We start from the raw sequence: 23631 nt of genomic DNA, 5'->3' as shown, positions 1-23631 counted from the left end.
ACTTTCATTATCAATTTATCTATTTTCTCCATTAATTGCTTTGTCCATAAAATGTAAGAAAAATGGTGAAAAATCTCATTTGCTCACTCTCTTACTCGCTGTGCACACACATTACACACTGCCCTGCTCCTCACAGGAGCTACGCTACCAGGAGTTTCCCGGGCAACGACACAGAGGTTCGGAACAGTGCTGCACAGAGGCTCCTAAATGCAAATGATTTTTAAATTAATGGATATTTGGCATTACTTTTTGGCCTCGAGGTATTTCTCATTGGCCGAGTTGCTCACAAGACCTGTAGTATTATAGAGGAAACACTGTAAATATATTGATTTTAAACTATGTGCTGCCTCTATTAAATGCCGTTTGTAATTGCGGTCGGTCTTTCTAATGGGTCACAGGAAACTGAGAGTGCATTATGCATTCAGTGTTAGAAAACATGCATATGCTCATGGAATTGGCATCCCACTTAATGAGGGCAGATTATTAGAAATTCAAAGAAAAGATACAAAATCACATCCTTGTTATAATGCATCAAAATGCATATATGCATTTCACACAGGCCTTATCATCCCAGATTGTACTACCAAAGTCAGCGGGGGTATTAGATGTTGAAAACTTCAAAGTGCACCTTTTTTTTTTTTTTTGCAGAAGGCATGATGAACTCTTTTACCTTGAATCCATAGAAACCACCTTACCTTCATTACCATCACTAGGTGACCAGAATCCAGGAATATGCTCATGTGTTTCATACTGAATACAAGTTATAGCCTTCATTCCATTTTGATTCATGTATTGCATGAAGAACACAATACAGTGGGCCCCCACCTTTAAACAACACTCAGGTTTGAAATAAATGACACAAATGTATTCTTGCAAAGTAGTTAGTTAGTTATTTGATTTATCTGATTTACTCTGTACCGTTTTAAACCAAATCATCCATTTTCAACATATTTTATTGAACACAAATACACTTACTGAACACATTATTAGGAACACCACACTAATACTGGTTAGAGCCTGACTTTGCTCTCATATTAAATAGTGTCAACTACTCCACCTCAGCGCATTTCTCCCAAAGAAATTCTCCTTCTCAAAAAGGTCACACAGGCTTAAAAACACCTAGACGTGATTATATAAACACATTTTATTTATTAATAATTTATTTTGAAATGACAAACTTCCAAAATATCAAATGGCACTGCAGGCAGTTCACTACACTAAATGCTATACAAATGCAAATGCCTTCCACTGGTCAACTGTGATTGAACACATACACACACACACACACACACACACACACACACACACACACACACACACACACACACACACACCCAGCTAATCCAATATGAAGGCACCACAAGAAACACCTACAACTCTAACCACATAGAAACAAAGAAAAAAAACAACAACAAAGCAACAAAAACACATAAAATACAAAAACCAACAACCTCTCAACTACCAGTAAACTGAATGTAGTTATATTCGGGTTTATATAACTAATTAATAAATAGGACCATATGACTCAATTCAATCTGCTGAGCTGAACCAAGTAAAATCAGTACGTATGCAACATAAATGTAGATGTATGTATAGAGAGACAGAGCAGCAGTCGCTCAGATATGCATAAGATATAAAACGGTAAGATTACTAGGTGGGAACTACACCGGAATCATAAGTAATGCAAACTCGTGTATACATACCAAAGAGCCAAGGCACAGATTGCCAGCAGCAGTAGGGTGAAAGCCGCAGCTCAGTCACTACTGACAGCAGATCAGAGACTAAAAAGAAAAGAGTTGTGTTCAGCTGGAGGCCAGACAGAAGAAGCTTAAAGTTAGTGAAATGAAATTAAGCCAGCCTACCTTGACGCATAACCGACCCCGTGTTAAACAAGAGCTGGAAGCAAGGTGATATTACTGTGGGTGTGCCGACGGGACACGAGCAAGGACAGAGAGTAGAGGCAAACATTTTGGCAGTAAGCACGCATTAATATGAACATACAATACAAGGAAACATTAGAAATAAACACCTTTACAATTGCACACCAGCACACTTAAAATGTGCACAAGCCAGCCACACAAACACCAGACCCAATGACAATCTAGTCTGCTGCAAAAAAGGACAAAACCCAATCTGTCACAATCACATCACATCATTCCTGCAGGTTTGTCAGCTGCACGTCCATGCTGCAAACCTCCCGTTCTACCACATCCCAAAGGTGTTCAATAAATGACACTTTGATTGAATTATCCTCATACAGGCACAAGGCTCTTAAGATGCTTTCAAATCAATTAATTCATTAATACAATTAACCTTTTTAAAATGAAAAACCCTGCATACTCTCACGCTCACTCACCCTCTCTTCTTTGCCGACCGTGACCTTCATCAAGACCATTTATCTTATCTGCTAGTTATGATTCATATTGCATTGTAGACAAGGACAGGAGTGAATAGTTTGTCATACAGTATACTAGAGTAAGACACTGTGCCTCCTCATCCATCCATTCAATTGAGAACCGGAATAGAAGGAAGTAGCCATAGTGATCAGCAATAATACACAGACAGGCTTAGGCATTCAAAACATGATTGATTTGTATTAAGGAGCTCAAAGTGCTCTGAGAAATCATTCCCTACACCATTGCACCACCAGCAGCCTGCATTGTTGACACCAGGCAGGTTGGGTCCATGGATTCACGCTGCTGACCATCGACTGTACATAAATATAGACGACGTGTCTCCACTTCCTGCCGCTATGCAAAAGTGAACACGTCAAATTGAATGAAGCTTCTGGCCATGCTCTGTGTTCCACTGCTCGCGTGACTCCACACACCAAGTACATGAACCAGCAATGTGACACTTACTGAGCCCAACTCACTATTCATTATGCTGAGATTGCTACTCTAACTGTAATTAAGTGTTAAGTTATTGGTGTTGGGTTTTATTTGTGATATGAATTTGTAATGTAAATTCATGATTATATTTCAAACTATTAAGAGTCTGAACCACCCTAACCCTAACCCTGCTGTATCTAATCTGATACACACATTTTCAACAGGAATTTACCATCAAATAAACTACAAAATATGTAGTCATTCAACATTGGATCAATCCACTAACTATTCCTATTGAAGTATCACTAACTAACTGAATGTATTTCTTACCTTCACTTTTTCAAAATTGGCAAAAATTATCCAGGCCTCAAAAATTGCGGCTCATTGATTGACAACGTCCATCTTGGATGCTTTAAATAAAAGGTCCCCTGGTGGTTTATCTGTGCATTACATGTCTCTGATCGTATAAATCAGGCTTTTACCATGACGATGTAGAGCTCTTTAAAACTCATGTATCAAATATGATTTACTTGGCATTGCAAGGTAAAGTTAAACTTTGCCTCTACAATAAAACAAAGCCTAATTACGTATATAATTTGCTCATATTTATGAATCGGCTTGTCTCCTTAAGACAGGGAAAAAAGTGGTACAAATGATGAAAATGCTTGTGAATTGAAGTATTGGAAGATAACAAGACAAATGTTTTGATTAGGACTGCTGTGATCTGATAAAAAGGAAAAAAATGGAGTTGTTCTCTGTAGTTTATCGTCACTGTCTGGCATTTAGCATTTCCAGTTAAAGTTTCCACTTATTGCACAAGGCAGGCAGCTCAAGAAAGGGATGAAGCTCTAACGCTTAGCAGATAAATTCAAATCATGAAAATATATTGGATTTTTTATTATCACTTGATTTTTTTTTTTGTTCTTTTTTGTTGTAACTTCCACCCTTCATATCATCTGAACACATAACACGCCTTGGTATTTACAGTTCTATTTGACTTGTGCGTGTGCTTCATCATTGTAATAAATCTGAGCTTAAATCAGCAGCAGTGCAGTAATGGGGCCCCGTCACTTATAGGCTTTGTGTGGAAACTGTCAGCACAATCTTTAGTTATTTCTATTCTTGTACGTCTGTCACTGAAAGATGACGCACGCTGCAGTTGGTGGAAGAATTGCTATCAGAGGCATCAGCAATGTCAGCTTCAAGACAGCGGCGGTGTCATTTCGTGCCGCCTCGGCTGCAGGTGGAGGTGTCAGCCAGAACATTTCGTGCAATACAAAAAGACTTTGAAATGTGTCTGTTTGCACATTAATGTCACATGTTAATGAGATTCATGTACAGCCATCAACCCACTTCAAAACACACAAAGTAGAAAGGCTTCTTATTTATTTCTATGTAAGCTTAAAGTGAGCAAAACCAGCGCTTTACAAGCAGATCTTTACCTGTATTAAACAAAATAATGTTGGAAATAAACCCAACTTAAAGGTATATTCCACTAAAAGTCCTGTAGGTCCTGTGGGCCGCCACTGCTTCGGCCCTGAATGGTTTGAGCTAAACCCTGCATATTTCTGCTGCTTTAAAGTGCTATTTGAGTGTAACAGAGGACTTTAACTTTGAGCAGCTGGGGGAGGGGGAGAAATGTGCACATTACAATATACATACAGTCCATGGATTTATTACAGGCAATAAAGTTACTGTTTAAAGTGAGTGGTTTCCAGTCTTTCAGGCTTTTCTCCACATTTCAGCACACAGATTGATCCATAATGAAAATGGCAAAGAGCAAAAAACCTCAAATTGCCTGTTTTTAATGAGCAAACCAACTTTCATGTATTTTGCTTCTAGTATTTTATCTTAGTTTAAGTTTTAATGAAATGTCAAAATATGTAGCTATTAATGTGACTCAGGCAGGTCTGAAACATGTTAGATTGTCTGAATCTTACATTAATGTCATTCAAGTGTCAGTGAGTACAAAGCTGCATGTGGAAGAAACATTAGTGCTGATCTTATGTTTGCTGTCTACATTTGGCTGTGCGTCAGAGTCTGTCCTTTAACTTTTTATTAAACACCTGCAGCAGCATCACACATTGGCAGGAAGGATGAGAGCGTCTTTAAATTGAGAGAGTGATGTGTGCATTTACTCACATAATGGCACAGCAGCGGTAACTCCATTAACGTGCGGATTAGACAGGATCTGACGGTAATTAATGTTCTGTGTTGACTGTATATGAAGAGGTCAGCTGGTACATACAGAGTCAGGTTTGTACTGTGGCATTGTTCATAATAAAGCAGTTGCTAGACGTTGCTATGTCCAAGATAAAGCTTATAAAGGCCTTAACACACATACACACATACATGCACTTTTGGTCCCCTGCACTTCTGAAATGAATGCGGGGTCCCTGGCTGGTCCCTGGCTGGCAGCTGTATGTTTCAAACACTCACTTTCTTCTCAATGTGTGCCAATTCACCTCAGAGCTCCAATGCTCTGCTGGAATTGGCACGCAGTATTTATTGATACATTTTGAATCTTATTGAAATGCAGATACTGCTGGAATGGTTTAATATGTTCCACTGGTATCTTGATATATTCTAAGTTTTAACTGTGACTCTGGCTCATAATTGAGTTCCACTGACAGCTTTGGATTCTCTTGGTGAAATTTTATATAAAGGTTCCTCTCCGTAAGGTTTTGAATTTTACATTTCTTTTTGTATTGGTTCAAAGACCCAAGTATCAAATCAGCACTAGAATTGAAAAAATGATGAAATATATAGCATGGTACTTGACATTTCTCTATACTCGTTGCCGTGGACACAGCCCTATTCTCACAATCCTTTTCTCACAATCCTTTCTTCTAACATATAACATTGATTTCTACTTAATCCAACTGGCAATAGAAAGATCTTTTAAATGTCCAAAGGTATTACAGTCATCCTTTTGACGAAACTTTGGGACTCTATTAAGTTGATGGATGAATATTGAGTAAAACAGATAAAAGAAATGTGTGATGATAATTGATAAAGTGTTTAACTGTGATTTTGATAATGTCTGGAGTGTTTTGTACTCTAAAGATTGACTCTAATTGTGCCATCTGTCATTTAAGGTATCTAAATAAACACAAAAAAGACCAAATGGCAAAAAAATAACCAACCCCCCCGCCCCCCATATCATTACTTGTCTATATTGTGCCACAATTGATTATGCCTCTCACCTGTAGTAGATCATAGGTATCATTTAAAGCTGGATAGCATTCACTGTCTTAGAGCTTTCACTTCGTCATTATTTGAAAAAAAAAAGGCAGGCGCAGAGAAGATTTAGCTACTTAGGTAGAGTAAGAATCCTGCTCAGTTTGCATCATTTTAATCCTTCCAGACGGCCATCGAGCATCACATTTCCTGTCTTACTTTTGGATAAGTAAGACAACCTGCCATCTCTTCTCATCTCCTAATCTTGCCTCCAGCTCCTCGCTTCCATAACCACCCGGTGCCCACCTATACAGACAAGTGTCACCTAACCAGCCTCTAATTAGCCCTCCCTTCACAACGTGGCCCCCGCAGGTCTCAGCCTGTCACATACTGTTTATCTTCACATCCACCTAATCGGAATCACGCATCGACTCTAAGAAACAACATAAAAAACTGACTTCAATTTTTTTTTCTTTCCTTTTAACCTGCAAATGTAATGATGAGCAAAGTGCAGTGTCTTCAAATTCCCTTCAGTCTCACCTCAGAGGAGCATCTAGGGGGGAAATAAAATGAGAAAATGAGCCTGATGGGTGCTTGTTTTCATTCCAGGTGATATCACTCATCAGACAGGATACGCTGAGCAAGCAGACGATGTTCGGTGTCTAATTTACTTCTGTGTAAGCAGAATGGAGGGGCTTTTTAATAAATGGTGATGGCACAGATACAATTAGAATGCATGGAATTAGCTTCATACGCCTTGAGTGTGATTACTCTTTTTTTTTTTTTTAACTTAGTCATCTTTGATGAATGTGTAAGCCTCTCAGTATGGGCTTTGTTTTTCATATTAGGTGTTTACCATTAGTCCAACTACCAGTGGTGCAGATGTAGCCACCTGTTGTTGTCTTTGAAGCCACCTTTAATGCAGCTTGATGTTGAAACTGTGATACAAGGTAGGAATATTGTTTGTGCTGTAGTTGAAAAGAATAGGTAATTGTGTAAAGCATATGCATGGATCGACTTCAATGGAAGTATGAAGTCAAAACTGTTGGCCTGACAATGAACAGACAGCTGCTTTTTCTATACTTGGGGGGGCCATGGACACATTTTGCTTGGTAATGAAAAGTGTTAAGGGTCGATACCCAGCCCTGTTGGTTATGTGTTGGCATGATCACACAATGACTGCTGTGGTAACACTTTGGTTCTGTATGTGTTTGTATCACCAGGTGTGGCTGCTGCCGGTGCTGGACGCAGTAAAGGTGTCTCCTCTCATTGAGAAGGTCAGCGACCACAAAGACTTCAAGAAGCTGCTCAGGACGAGAACCAACGTTCTGGTGCTCTACACCAAGACAGGTTAGAGAAGACAGACATCCACTGTGATGTCCGGATATTTGATGGATTGAACTGTAAAACATCAATTAAACATTCACCGTTTCTTGCAGTAGATTTACATGATTGTATCACTGGGTCACAATCCTCATCCTTTTACCTCCTTGAGAGCAGAGTATTTTTAGTACTGACGTCATTATGTACTGCATAATTACAAACAATTATAATCATTTCATTATAATCAGAAAGTGTTAATGTGAAATTCACAGCTTCAAAGTGACTCGATTAGCAGCAGTGCCAAACCTGCACTAATTGAAAGACACCACAGCCAACCAAAGCCTAAAAGCTTTTGAGAAAAGAACATGTCATTTGTGGCAAAAGGACATTCTGTGCAGCACTTCAGACCAACACACAACAGAAACTATATCAAATAAGAGACGTAAGATGCCATTTAATTGCAGTTTCTTTCAGTTGCAGGTGAGTAAGCACAGTCTGATTCTACCTGATGTTCTTGATCATTTTAATTTTATGGAAACATTCACATAAGAAAAAAGACAGTTAGTGCAGAACAATTTAATAGGCACACGTTAGCGCAGTCACTTGTGTTAATTAGTCAGTATTTGATTTAATAATTTGAAATTCTATAATTGTGCAACATTAAAACATCAAGTTAATAGAATTTAAAAAAAAAAATGTTACCCTCAGTATCTTATAATCTATTTCAGTTTTTGAGCAGCTTTAGTCAGCAGCCTGCAGCCTGCTCTTTCCCTGTAATGAACTTGGAAATACATATTTTATAGAATTAGAGTAATCATTAGATAGGAACTAGAACATTTAATACAGTCATACAGTCATAAGCCAGCATTTACTTCCAACCATTAGTGCGGTCCTTGAGGGGGCTCCCAGCAAAAAAAAGGGGAATCATTTATTTTCACTATAATTCCTTCCATAAGTAACACATTGACAGAATTCGGTCATGGATTACATACACACACACACATATACTCTCCTCCCATCGATCGCCTCACCTCCTCATGCTACTTTAATTCCCTCCAGTCTAACCACTTCAAGCTATATCGCATTCATGTTGATTCATGTCTAGCGCCGTCTCCCTGACCCATCACCAGCCTCACACCCCTGTCCAGTTTTGCTCCGGTTAGTGCTCATCAAACCTTAACAACGAGCCCATTAGAAAATCCAGCAGCCAGTATGTGCTCGCCTCCTGCTCCGTACATGGTAATAAAGTGACACTGAATCACCAGATGTTTTCGTTACCGCTCTGATGTGAGGTGGGACCCTAGGGAGTCATGGCAGTGCCCCTAAATCTAAATATAGCCTTGGTCTGGAGCATTCAGAGGAATTGCTGTCTTCATACAGTGAATAAAACACTTTTAGTTTCAAGGGGGGGGTGGTATAAGAATGATGTATTACACAAAGACTAGAATATTACACTTTGTTTACTTTACTCAGAGGAGTCTACTCGGCCTGCCATATCTGATGAAAATCACTAATATTACAGTGCGTGTTGTTTTAGCTGGCACAGTTTATTGCACACTAGCTTCTCCTCTATTCTAGCACAGAAAGTAAACTGTACAGCACAGCCGGATTTTCTCTCCGACGGTAGATTGCGCAAGTCTCGGGTGGTCTCAAACGCTCCGTGCCATCCTCGAACGAGCTCTCGGATGATGTTCCTCACGGCTCTGAATGTGCTCGAAAGCAGCATGCGGCAGGTACTAACCGTAGTTCACCAAAACATACCTGCTGCGCTTCCCCCTCCATTCACAGAAAAAGTCGGTGCGCTTCGGAGTCTTTGTGTCACCATATAATCCTCCCATCTCTTGCTTAGTCACACTATTGTAAGATGTTGAAAGCTGATGTAACTCAAGCCCCCTTCCCCGAACCCATCCAGTGAAAGGTATTAGAAAAGCATCTTCCATCACCGCCCCCCTCCTCCCTAACACAAACTCAGTGATCTCTTTCTTCATCACTCGGTGCTTTATTAAGACATTGAGCTCCACGGTAACTCAACTCCTCTTCACTGTGTTTGACATAACAAGTGTCCTCTGTGTCTCTAGACTCTGGCTTGTCCTGAGTATAGTTTCTTCTCTGTGTCTGCAGCTACATCAGGAGACTCCCACCTGAAGCTGCTGTCAGATGTGGCCCAGACAGTGAAGGGCCAGGGGACTATCGCCTGGGTCAACTGTGGGTAAGTAATGCGATGAAAAAAACCCCCAAAAAAACATTCTACGACTTTTTCTCCCTCCATTACACCCATTGACCCCCTTGTCTTTTTCAACAGCACGGTCTCTTTTGTCCCAGGAATTTTCTGACAGCAGTTATAAAGGCAGAGTAATTTACTCCTCCAAAGAATATCTCCACTGCCATCCATTTGAACAATTTACGGCATTTCCACCAGGGTGTAAATGTCCTTGTTCCGCTTGTTTTACTATACAGACACAATTTGACAGGAAGCCTCTCACTTATTGGAGCTACCGAGCCTATTGAAACCATCGAATCCTTGACTCTCTTCGCTGTGTATTTTTTATCCTAAAATAATGAATGAATGATGGTGAAAGCAGCCGATTGTTGCTGTGTGGTGTTTCTTTGTCTTTTCAAGTGTGGAGACAAAGGAATATGTTCAATGTCGTTCTTTGAGTTTCTGTATTTGTCTGTTAGTCTCTGTTGTTTAATCTTTGAAATACCAGCAGGCAAGATACAGTAGCCCTGTGTAAGTACATGTTAAGTATCAATGAGAAATCACTGATAAATGATCCCAGGGCTGGGTATCAAAGATCTGATCACTGTTAACTTTTGATCCTTACCACAAAGTGATAAGCCACTATTTGGTAATCAATTATTTATTCAAGTCACTTTTCAGGCAGGAATGTTGAACATTCACTCGTTCTTGCTTCTCAGTATTAAAATGGATAGCTTTTTTAAGCATTTTGCGTCATCATGTGATTATTGTCACCTTGAACTTTAGGATCCCAACCATTAATCAGCTAATTGATGTTGAAAATATGAATTAGTTGCAGCCATACTTGGGACAGTTATTAGACCTGTCATGATAACTACTTTTGTTCTACGATATATTGTCTCAGAAATAATCGCAATAAATGATAGTATCGTCATCTGAAGATCATTTTATACCACTGATATAATGATGATATAATAGCAGGGGCTGGGATTGGAGAGTGAGTGCTACACTAAAAACACTGACTGCCATTATGACAGGACAGAGTAATTTACCTTTAATCCAATATAAGCGGCGCCCCTCACTCAGTCTCCACTCAGGACGTACACAGTGAGGAATGGAGGACACTACTTGTTTAACCAATGTGACATGAATAGCCTCTTAGCTGCTAATGTGAAGTGTGGCAATACTAAGATGCAAAAAATGATCAAGGACATGTCCACGTATCATACTATAATGTTGATAATTACGTCATTGTATGATAAGTTGATAACTTCATTGTTGTGGCAGGCCTACCAGTTTTCAACATTCATGGTGACAGACACTGTTTGGTTGGTACCATAATTGTATTTTGGTTCAATATAAATTCAGCTGGTTTTCTCTGCTTTATATTATTGTAAATTGAATATATATATGTGTGTGTGTGTGTGTGTGTGTTTTTTTTCACTATCCCACTATAATCAGTTCATCAGTTAATTGAAAAGTAACCGACATGAATTAAGCTATAAAACAAAAGTGTTATAATCAGTACTTTCAGCTGTAGTCACATGGAAAAGGTTTGCCTTCACATTCCTCACACGATTTCTTCTTTTAAGGCAGAACAATACAGTACATGTGTCATCAGTCTTTGTAGAGCACATCTGTCTCCAGCCCACACTGTGAAAATGTTTACATTAAGCAAATGCAAAATACTCCCGAGACATCTGCGAGAATTGTTTTCTCTTAGCACAACTCGCTTTACTCTCCAGTGATCTGGCTTCAGATTGTTGTTCTTTTAGCCTTTCCTGGTGTTCAGTTCCACTTATTTCAGTTTAATTCTTTATTTTTTTTTATACCTGTCAACCCATCAGCTGCACGTACCGTCATCTTCACTCAAGAGGAAAGAATGTGTCATAAAACAGGAAACCGTTAGGAAGGCAGTAACTCCCTTTGACACCTAGAGCTCATTGCACCATTCACAATCTCTCTCAAGCTTATCCAGGATCCAAGACCTGATGGACAAAAAGGAAAAGAAACTACACTCCAGACAGTCTGAAGAAGTTGTCAGAAATGTCTGTGTCTGTATTTTCCCTTCAAAGACACTCCATGATCACAAGTCCTTTTTTTTTTTCAATGTTTACTTTTCGACTTGGTCACTGTTTTTGTCTGAGAGAATACAAGCTCTCTCTTCCTCCTCCAACAACTTCAGAACGCTATAGTGAGCTAATGCTAAGCAGAGATTTATCTTGGGCCAGATTCCTGCCAGGGGAGCTAGAGTGAGCCGGGTTCATCACTGCAGGACACATGGATCCGCTGCCAGCCTCTGTAGCGAGGCATTGTGCTATTTGGCATATTTCTCCAGCATCTCAAATGGATGGGCGCCAAATCGAAGCTCCAGCTGACAGCTCATGGTGGACAGAGGGAGCGAGAGAGCGGAGCGCATATCACAGCGTGAGAATGGTTCGCCCTGCCAAGGAAGAGGGCCACCAAGGCCAGAATGACACTTTGAACAGATGACAGGGATCTGAGTGTTGGCCAACTGGGATCCACCAGAGGGATGGATGATCTCATGCAGGAAGGAAGTAAAGGACTGCTGTCCTCCTCCCATTCCTATGGAAATTTAGAGCTGACGTAGAACACGAGAAGAAACATGGGTCCTGTCTGGATCGATGGGAATAGCAGAGCACAAACAAGCATGGCGTGGATTAGGATTTGTGTTCTGGAGAGTTATAATTGAATGGCATGCTGGGGTTTCATCCTCTTTGCATGATGAATCCATCATTAATCCTTTACAAGGGACTCAGTTGACTTTGGCTAAAAGGAAAGTTTTGGCACCAACTTTTTTTAATTTTAATGATTCATTCAGTCACTTTGATAAAAGGAGCTGCAACATGTTCAGTCATTACTTAGCGACTTTAGTAGTTTGGTACCTCTATTCAAACCAAATGTACTAAAAGTAGAAGAAAAAGTTAGCACTCACTAACAGGCTTCACATATTTCACTTTTTTTTATTAGTAAAGTGGAGCACAGATGTTTTGGCCTCTGTGCTAAAAACCTAGTTTATTGTAAATTGGGTCTTATTTTGGTAGTATTGAGTTGTCCAACAGATTGGACAGATTATGTACTACTTCTTGGAGACAGATGAAGGGAGATCAACTGAAATGTCGATCAAAGTTTGACCATGATATTGGGCTGTAAACTGTGATGGATGTTTGGGTTGTGTTCGCTGTTCACTTCTTGTCCAAATAAATTTGACTGATTGGAATATTTAGTTAAAATCTAATTGAAAACACATTTATTAATCATTTTTCTGTCAAAAATGTATTGTTCATGTTGTTTTACCATTAAAAGAAAAATGGTTAGGGTTAAGGTCTTTGGGGAAATATGATGTCAGCCTTTATGTTTGATTGACAGCAGGAAAAAATTAGCCCCACTATGTAAACAGAGAATGAATAATATTCTGACAAATTAAGGCAAAGATGGGGGGGCACCATCATTACACCAAAGAATGTTAATATCATCCTTTTTTTTCCTCAGTGGAGAATATAGAATGAGATTTACACAGCAGATATGATGTAGCAGACTGCTACACTATGCCACTACTTGTATGTGCTCATCAAACTTTTATTTCTTAATCTGTCAGATTTCTTTTTAACTCTGATGGCACATTACATACATTACCAGATCCATACATGATAAGTACAATGTAATCATAACACATAGCAACACAAGACCCAAGTTGTGATCAAAGCAGTTATTGTGTCATTTGGTTTCAACAGTACAATCTACTAGAATCTGCTACACCAGACAAACCATCCAGATTATGAACTCAGTTACTGACAAACATAACCCAAGGTATACAAAGCTGTACTGTAGCTGAACAACCTTTTTTGAACTATTGGAGTCAGAAGTTTGGAGGGTACCAAGACCACATTAACCCTTTACTGAACATGTACATTTCTGATTGTCTAATATCGTAGCGTCACCCCATCGGACAATAGTTTACCTTTGGCATCTGCAGTCCCATTGAGCTTTTCCCCTTTTCGTCAGCCTTGACCCCCTGCTTCACCTCCGCTCAAACCTTCAGCTTCACCAGCCGTACACCTCCCGCTCACTGCCGTGCTGACTCATCGACTGACGTTACACGTGTTCATCTAGTGACGAGGCCTCCGAACAGCCTTCATGGCCTTTTGTTCTTTCTGTACTGAACATTAGTTGGTGAGGCATCCTAAATTTTCTGCTCGTCTTTTCATTATTTGATTGAAGGGGACTGCTGTGTCATTGGTTCTTCATTCCTACACACAGCTGGTAACTGCTTAGAGACATAATGGCCTGCAGCTTAGTATTTCTGAGTCAGTATTACTGTGTATATAAGACCACAGTGAGTCAGAGGCTTAAGGCCCATGTCCATTGTTCTATTGGCCCGTACTCCGGAATGTGGCCTATTCACATTGTCTTCTAAAAAGTGCCTTTCTACAATACCTGGTGGTATTGTTGCCAGCACTGTGCAACTCAGTTCAACTCAGTTGACAATACTTTAACTAGACAATGTGTTTCACGTAGGAGTGATTTAACAGAATGGAAGGTTTTTTCCAATTTTCTTGTAGTTTTCTCTCGGGTACAAAACAAATTTATAAGTGGTCCAAACTTGTTGTACGAGTCATGTACAGATAGTCTGCCTTTCTCCACAAGGGAAAAACACTCTCCTCTAATATCTCTGTGTAGAGGTTGGAATCGGGCTGAGGATGGTTCTGTTGCCAAGTGTGTTATCTCGTAGCAGCTGTTTCAATGCGCTCTCCATCGCCTCAGTAGTTGGAATACATGTGAGGACTGGAGTGAGGTAACGTCATAGGACATCCTGGGTTCATCTGGGTCTAGTTTCAGTCCTCAAACCTTGCTGAAAAAGTCCTGGCAGATATCGACGAAACTTGAAACTCCATGCTCGACAATGTTGTGTATGACCGAGTTGATGCTGCTCATAGTCTTGCAAGTTTTTGAAAAATGTTACTGTATTTTCACTCTGATCTAGTTTGAGAAATTAGTTTCTGAGAATGTTTTATTGCACAAGTCCAATGGAGTTAAGTTGGCGGCATTCTGAGAGTAGATGCATATAAATGTAAATGTAGAAACTGTGAAAAGTAAGAGTTATCATTTATTATGCAGGTATTAAGACGTTTTCAAAAATGCACAGATGTAAGCATGAAGCAAGTGAAGTAAAGTACTTGTTTAAGTGTAAAATTAAATTGTATTAATAACACAGAATACTTTCTGATCAGTAACGATGTCACAAGTCAATCTAGTCATTTTAAAAAATTGACCAGTACCAGCTCTATTTTAGACCCTTTGTTTATTTGTTCTGGCTACTGTTTCAATTAATGGCAGGACAGCATGTGTATCAGTGACCAATTCAAGCAAAGAAAAAAAAGTAATACATGACATCTAACAACAAAAATGTTCTAGCTATGGCCTTCTGAAGTAAGGGTCCCTGCTCTACTTGTCCCTGGTTCAGGATTTCCTTGATGTGATAGATTTCCAATCTTTCTGAGAACACTGTAGCCCTTGTAGCTTTCGCTCTTTACACTTGTGGCAGTGTTTCAAGGAGTCGGAAGAAGCAGACAGGTTTGGAATTGGATGACTGCGTGTCATCTCCAAATAAGTGTAGAGGTCACATCTGCTCCTGGTGTGCCCCGACTGGCGCCATCTGCCTTCATGATTTGGCAAAAATATGGCTTTAAGCACACAGTCATTACCTGAAACACTGTCTGTCAACGCCTGCACACGGAACAACTCTCCATCACATTATACAAAACTACACCAAACATATATATTTGTCTCACCGTGGGTCTGGGAGCTGTAATTGAATTCCATCTCTTTTGGATTTCTGTTAGCATCAAACCTCCCAAGCAAATACTCTCTCCCTCTAAATGAATGCATATTTTCTTTGCTCTTCCACTCTTATTACAGAAGAGGAAGAGTACTTTGTGCTGATCGTATTACCTCACTGTAGCAAGTGTGAAGTGTGTGTAGGTGGCTAGATGCATATGTATTTGCTTTCCAACTACAAGCTTCTTTTTTTTTATAATTATGGAAATAAGCCTATAAAAAACAGAGAATTTATGCATGCTGACATGCTGTACAGTATAGGTTGTAATCAACACTGCATTCCTATTGAGCATGTATAACACCCTACATATGATGAAATGTTAATGCAGTCCTTTCATCAGGCAGCCATCTTCTCTTTTCCTTTCTCAATTTATTCAGCTAAGTTTTATTGGAAAGTGACCAAAAATGTGTTGCTTAGGACATAATGCATACAATGAATGTATAAACAGTGCTTTACGAGGAATTTATCAAGTAGTTACTGCTAAATGAAATAGAAAGGACTCTGGAGGAAAATGTTCTATGACACATTCCAGCTGCTAACTGGTGACAAATTCTGTTTTAAGTCTAAATTTGACAGTGAACAGAGGATTATTTGGTATTAAAAATGTGTCGAGTTGAACCTTAATTTCTTGTTTTATGGTGTTTGTCATTTTCAGGGATTCAGAGGGCCGTAAACTCTGCAAGAAAGTGAAAGTGGACCCAAGCTCCAAAAGCGGAGGGGCCGAGCTGCTGCATTACAAGTGAGCAACCAGAAAATCCAGCTGGCTGACAGACACTTCCACACTTCAGTGCTTTCTGGAAAGAAATACCATGTTTGTAGTGTAAAGAGCATGTTGTTCACTGTTTATGCCTGTGTGTGTTGCAGAGATGGGACGTTCCACACAGAGTACAACAGGCCTGCTACCTCCAAGGTGAGAGCTGAGCTGCTGTGCTGCAATTCTTTTTTTTTTTCACGCTTTAAACTGGAGTGTGGCACAGCTGGTCTTTTCGCTTCTGTCTAGTGTTTACTAATGTCTCTTCACATTGCCTGTATTAATTATATAGCCAGTCATATTATTCTGACTGTGTTCACTTAATTAACTCAATAGGTATATAAAAGCAACTTCACTCTGCCTGTTTTATTAAGATTAGGGATGAACAATTTAGGAAAAATGTAGAATTTTGATTTCTCTGACTTGGATTGCAATTATGTTCTATAAATGAAACTCCAGGCCTGAATTGATGGTCTACATACTGATATCTTGTTGGTTGCTTGAGGTTTGAATTCTCTCTGGTTCTTTTTTTCAAACCAATTTAAGTGTAGTCAACTATAAGCAGGTCACATTTAACTGGATGTTAATTAAGTGCTACACATATTACTCAATGTTCATAAAAATAATCACGTCATTCAAAAGTAATTATTTTTCTTCATATTAGCTACATATTTGCCCACAAGCTGCAGGTCTGACAATAATGATTTGATGCCACTAATGTTAACATCCCAGACCAACAGAACAAATGATTTCATAGCCTCTAAATCTATTTGTGACATATCACATAGAGTTTCTGATGCTAAAATTAGGAAAAATAATATAATAAGAAAAAAAAAATGATTTTCTTACCTCTTACCTGTTCAGCAGCAGGCTGTCTCTTCAGATATGTCTCCCAGATGTCTTCTGTCTGCCCGGAATGAAAAAAATAGTAGCTCAGCCAAACCTGCATTTAAATACACTGTTTTTATTGACAGTGCCACCTGCCACCCCAGCCTGCCATAAGCCTGGGCCAGTGACTTGATAAATGTCCAGAACAAGGAGGATACGGAGTAGTGCCTCTTCTTCTGGGAAACCAGCTTTAATCATGCATATGAATAGTAGAGAAACAAGCAAATAAAATAAATACATTTTTATGTATGAGTATATGAGAACTTCATCTTAAAGAAATCTGGGAGCTGGATTTTATTATCCTGTTTGCTGGAACTTTACCCAGGTTCCAGATGGAAACAGTAAAAATGTCTCTGATATTAACATACTGATCATCATACATTCCACCCATGTCCACACTGTTATTGTTATAGCTGCTGCTGAATGAAATATTTCCTGCTGTCTCCTCTGCAGACATATTGTATGTACATGATGTATAGGCCATTACCAGACACTTAGAGGTATTGAAATAGCTTTGACACCTCTCGGATTCACAAACACGTTGCTGTCTGCGAGCGTCCGTCTAGTACAGCCTACAGTGTAGCCTGCGCTAAATTTAGGAACGACTTCTGGAACGGTAACGTAAATCATCACCAGCCAGTCTATTGTTCACTAAATGACTACGAGATTCTAGGCCAGAGACAGACTGTTTCATGGTGTACATGTTGCTTTTTGTACAGACTCTCACAGATTCATCATTCTGCTTTTTCTATCTTTTTTTCCTTCTCTATCTATTTCTTCTTCATTCAGTCTATGGTAGCATTTTTAAAAGACCCGTCAGGTCCTCCGCTGTGGGAGGAGAACCCCGAGGCGAAAGACGTCGTCCACATAGAAACAGAAAAAGTAAGTAGTGAGCTTCTTACTGAGCTTTTTTTGATCAATTATAAAGAAGCTTCTTGCACTGTGTAGTTAAAGACATACAGAACATTAATGTTAAGACACAGTTAATATGATGCATGATCCTGTCCTGTTGAGGGGGTTTGATCTGCTTCTGGAGCTGACACAGTAACATGTCCACCTCTACAACACAGAACATAAAAGCATCATATCAAGGCTTTATCATCAAAGAGTCTGCAAACACAGCCCTGTCTGTTTTCCAGACAGCTTGTGTCCACTTGGGTCAGATGGCATCAAAATAAAAATCTCAACCTGACACTCTTAAGACATATTTAAAACCCTCTAATTTAATGAACAGCAGACCCTTCAGTTTTCACCCCCCTTTTCCACACATGCCCCGAGGCTTGTTGAAAGTGTCAACAAAAGATATTGCTGAATATTGGGTTGGCTCAAATAGCTGAGCTCATGAAGGTGATAACGAGGGAGTGAATCTGGTGCGGGGGCGTCCAGAAGAACGTTCTATGACTTCATGAGCTGAAGTGATGTAATGTACATGCAGTGTGATAAACTGCTGAAAGGTGGTGAAGATGATGGCCTGTTTAGTTAATGTAAAGCAGACACACTCTGGGTAAAAAGACCCTGGAGCGAGCTGGAGGGATCATGCTGACACATGTCACTGTTGACGCTGAGCTTTAGCAAACATCTGTCATTTTCTTTTCCACTCGCAGACGTTTTATGCATTTTACATGTTTTATCTGATAAAAAACCCCTCTTAATCATCTTCTCATCCACTTTCACTCTCTTTTTTGAAGGAGTTCAGGAAGCTGCTGAAGAGAGAGGAGAGGCCGGTTCTTATGATGTTCTACGCTCCCTGTGAGTGCTTTTATTACACTCACTCGCTGCTCCTCTTGCTCGCTCGTGATTGGACAACCAGCAGAAAGTGACAGCACCTATTACTGTCCTATAAATATGAAGTGAACTTCCCCTTACAGAATAAGACGGTTCATTCAAAGACAGAGTTTACAGTATAGGGACAAGATCAATAAACTAGGGCATACTTGGCAATACTACACTGTCATAATCAATACAGCAGTGAGTTTTTCTACTTTAATCACACCTGGCAAGTAAAAGAGGCTTTTCTTCTTTCACTTTGAATACTGAATAGTGTTTACAATCAAGACTAGGGCTCCAACTAATGGCTGTTTTTCATTGTTGATGAATCTGACAATTTTCCAATCAATTCAGCCTAATGTGAAATCCCAGAAAGTAGTTAAAATTGCTTTAAGCTTTCTCCCAGAGCACAAGGTAACTTGTAATTGCTTGTTTTGTCTGACCGGCATTACAAAAACACAAAGATATTCAATTTACAATTATATAAAGCAGAGAAGAGTATGAAATGCTTATATTTGGGGAGCTGGAGACTGTAAATGTTTTTTTCATTGTCCTCAAATTGGAGTTAAAGGAATAATTGATTTCTTAAATGGTTGACAGTTAAATTCAACCTAAGGATCATTTGAGCTGTAACCAAAAAAAAAGCGACCATGGTTGATGCTCCATAGTGAATAGGTTACTGTATATGAGCTTTGTGTGTTTTACTCAGTTCTGGTCAGTGGTTTTTATTACATATTTTTTCACAGTGAATAGCCCTCTGCAAGCTGTTATTGACATAAAAAACAAAAGAAAAAGAAAAAAACCATTCCCCAAACAGATGACGGGAAATCTTTTGACAGTCGTATCGACGCTGTCAGAGCAGAACGGTTCCCATCGAGCTCTCTGTAATAACCTCTGTTGTTCTGTTTGTGGCAGGGTGCGGTGTTTGTAAGAGGATGCAGCCCATCTTTCAGCAAGCGGCAACAGAGACGAAGGGGAAATATGTAAGTGTGCTACATCGGGCCGCTGTCTCCACTTGCATTAATCCTCTGACTCTTAATTCTCAGATTAGATGAGATGTGTCAGCAGCCAACGTCTACATTTTTAGCCTGTTCAGACAAAAAACCAAACAAACAGTCTGGCCTAATGAAAGCTCAGGACAACACCTCAGCAACTTCTCCTCCGTAGCTTTTTGTTTTTGGTCCAGCAGGGTAATAACCCAAATGGCCTTTAAAAGCAATTCAGCGGCCATGATCTCCTCCCTGCTTGACTTGATTTATAAGTTATCTTGTATTTTGGGTTTGCATCGACCCAACGTAGCAATAACTGTATTTCATTTGAAGCAATGTACCTCAGCAGTCTGTTTTTAATGATTTTAGTGCTTTATAGTATTGTACAGGTATATAATCAGCGACTGTATTAGATTTGTTTCTTGCCTGGTTTTAGCTGGCACCTGCAGCCCTGCAACTAAGAGCTAATGTCCTTCCAGCTGAAGTTTACAACCTCTAATATAGATTAAATGTCAGTTTAGCCTGCCTAGTCTTAGTGTTTTCTTTCTTACTTTTCCCTCCTGTTTTCATCCCGTTTCCACCCCTGTCTGGTCTCATGGGTCTCCTAAAAAGCCACGTTGTCAGTTTGCAGACAGGCAATATTAAGATGGGAGGGTGGGTGGGTAGGTGCGGGGGTGAGAGTGCACCGTTCCAAAGCCGACGAAATGGTTTTTAACAGCCCTGGAGAGGAATCGCAGGCCTGTGTAATCAGCTAGGGAAACAAACCCTTTGTGTTCATCAACACTTTCTCCTGGAGCACTAGAAGAAGAAGGAGACACTGAGGGAAAGTGTCCTGTTACAATGAGAGCTGAGAGAGGCAGCCGCCTGAAGGAGATGGCGAAGTAGAGAAGCGTATCGTGTTCGCCTCGCGTGAAGCGGGAAATGAATGAAAAGATAATTGACTGCATGTTTATTTGATTATCAAGCATGCTTTATGAGTATTGAATATTTCAGCCTCTCAACTGCAAATTAACATGCATACAAGCACTCTGAAGTGTTTGTCCCCTGTTGAGGCTGAGCTTTTTTTTTTTTACTATAAGAGGCTCATAGTGACACTGAAAGGTTTGGTGATCAGCCAGGTTGTACAACACTTTTCTCACCTTGGTGTCATACGAACAAGAATGCGTAAAGGTGGCATTTGAAGTGTTGCGTCTTGGCAGGTTGAAGTAGCCATGAGCCAAAGGATTCACAGATTAACGCTGGAGGTTGTGTGAACTGTATCATTTCTGCATTTTTAAGCATATTCCATACTATCTCCCTGCACCAGTCTTGATACATAGTACATAACAGGGGATGTTGTTGAAGAACAGTGTCAACTTTTAATAAGTGAAGGAGACATCGAGAGCTCATCATGACTCATAGACATTCTTCCAGCTATTTTTGTCATGAACAGTGTATTGTTGCACAATATTTCCTCAGAGGGTACTAAGAACTTTGTAGCTGAGAAATCTCTGAATTGGAAGATATCTCACTCTTTTTTATGTATTTGATGTTTCACTTTTAATTGTTAAATGTGCGTAGGTGTCATTGTCCCTGAGGCTGACTCTTTCTCATTTTGGGAATGAAAACTGTATCCTGTTAAAAAAGCACAGTATTCTTCATTTTCCTGCAAAGGCAGAAACACTCAAGTGTGTACTTTATCTTCCTGGAAATCACCTTTCAGCATGTAACATACTGAATAATGTCACATACCACAGTAATCAACTTGTCTAAAAGGCAGAGTCAGCCAGTCAGGACTAAATTATCAAAGCCAGTTAATGTTAAAAGTCACAATCAACTCTTCTCATAATAAAGTTTACATAACCTTTTCTAACCTTTTATAATGAACGTGTTCATCAATCCAACACTTAGTTCCAAAGTTAAATATCTCAACTTTTCATCTGATTGCTTTAGTGATCCCCTGACTCTTTCATGTAACAACGCCAAGAGGTCAAAATCACAAGGCCACATATCTTCAAAAGTAATGGTGAAATTCTTTTCATGCTGAATTAATCTCAGAATTATTGGTAACATATCAGGCTCACAGCAAACATGCTTAACATTGTCATGTTACACATATGTATAGAGTATAAACTATACAAAATCATGCATATTTCCTTGTCTTTGTACAAATGAAACTGACTATCTGTTGTCTTGCATAACAAAAAAACTAAATTGGATTGAAAACAAATCCCAAATCAAATAATACACATAAAGAACATCTCTTCAAATAAACAAACTAAGGCTTGGCCCGTGTTCCAAGCTTGGATGTTCTTTTTAAAAGAGTGTTAGCGTATCTACATTGTCAGGCAGAAGCTGAGATCTCAGGACATTCACAAAGTCCCCTGCTGTTGGAAAAAACCTTTCACTAGACATAGAGGTGTCTGGTATTTTTACAATGTTTGAGCATCCAGCTTGTGAGGGAAATGTTTCACTTCTGTACTTATCCATTTCTTTTTCCATATTAGCACACTGTTTTTGTCCTATCTTTTATCTTCTCAGGTTCTTCATTTTCTTAATCAGTGAAACCAAAATGCTGCCACACCTCCAATTTGAAACAGGATGGCAATTTTGAAATGTGCAACTTGACACAGTTACTGAGGCGAATGATGTAGGATGTTGAACAAGCAAAGTCAAAACTCTGCTGTTTAAAAAGAGTATCACAATTCAATTTCCCGCTCACTGATTTGAATCATTACAAATTTACTCTCTTGTGAAGTATTGCTACTTTCCTAGTATATTTTAACATTCTAAAAATATATGAACATTATAAATATTCACATTTTAAGTTCACTCTACACCTGTTAGCAAGCTAATGTTAGCATGTTAGAATACATTATGCTGAATGTTAGCTAACTATGAGCTTTTTAATATGCTAAGTGTGTTATCATTAGCATGAGAACACGCATATATTTGACACCTCAAAAGTTAAATGTTAGCATATAGTAAACCTGGTACGCTGTAGTTGGCATGTAAGTTAAAATGTGAACATTTGCTAACATTAGCAGTGCGTTTAGCTGAATGCTAACATTAGCATATTAATAGCATATCAATATGCCGATGAGGCTGGCTGAGTCCAGCTTATATTTATACAGGGGAGAAAACTTAACATGGCCTTTTCTCTGACATCACTTTTGGCACAAACTTAATTTTCTTTTGTCCCACAATTTGGAAAAATCTAAAAGTAGCAACATTGTCTCTTTTCATTAACCCAACAGTGTTATTTTGGTATTGCTTCCCAGGGTTGGTAGTGTAGCTAGACTTTTATTCCAGTCATGTTGCAAAATAAATCTGTCTAAATCAATTACTGGCAGGTGGTTCTTGTTAGCGTTAATCATCTCTAAACTCACATAATAGACTATTTTAATACTGCTAACAAACTATTTCCATGGTTTGCCTCTTTATTTACATTAAAAGTCAATAAAAAGTTAATCACTAAAACAGAAGTGACAGTGTTTCATTACAGCCCGCTCATACACATTCAATAAATCTATGTTGGTTCACAGTGCAGTCTCTTTTCTTATTCAAAGCAATCCATCTTTTTTCATTTTACAGTCCTCTGATAATACCTGTTTTGATGTTTGACGTCTTTTCTTTCTTGTCTTATTACCTTTTCACTTTTCGTCACCTCCCTGACATCCCCTGCCTCATTTTCTCCTTTATTTATTTCTTTTGAAGGTACTGGCGGGGATGAACGTGCACCCGGGTGAGTTTGACGGCCTCAAGCAGGAGTACAACGTCAAAGGCTACCCGACCTTCTGCTATTTTGAGTAAGTCGGGTCCTCTCATCTGTCTCACGTAACGCTTAGCCCTCACTTCCAAGC

The 23631-nt window shown here is 39.3% G+C and overlaps 1 protein-coding gene across 1 annotated transcript in view; it reads left to right on the top strand.

Annotated features, from left to right (window-relative positions):
* Nucleotides 1–23631, top strand: part of pdia5 (protein disulfide isomerase family A, member 5) — a 73575-nt gene that overhangs the window by 8339 nt on the left and 41605 nt on the right. The window contains exons 2-9 of the mRNA XM_053328611.1: nt 7235–7361; nt 9456–9543; nt 16050–16133; nt 16259–16304; nt 17823–17915; nt 18722–18782; nt 19716–19783; nt 23486–23577. Coding sequence (XP_053184586.1) covers nt 7235–7361; nt 9456–9543; nt 16050–16133; nt 16259–16304; nt 17823–17915; nt 18722–18782; nt 19716–19783; nt 23486–23577 — 659 coding nt within the window. The remainder of the gene's footprint in view (nt 1–7234; nt 7362–9455; nt 9544–16049; nt 16134–16258; nt 16305–17822; nt 17916–18721; nt 18783–19715; nt 19784–23485; nt 23578–23631) is intronic.

The sequence above is a fragment of the Scomber japonicus genome, chromosome 11, assembly GCF_027409825.1.
Source record: "Scomber japonicus isolate fScoJap1 chromosome 11, fScoJap1.pri, whole genome shotgun sequence".
Taxonomy (NCBI): domain Eukaryota; kingdom Metazoa; phylum Chordata; class Actinopteri; order Scombriformes; family Scombridae; genus Scomber; species Scomber japonicus.
Note: the sequence above shows the minus strand (reverse complement) of the source record. Positions and strands in the feature narration are given on the sequence as shown.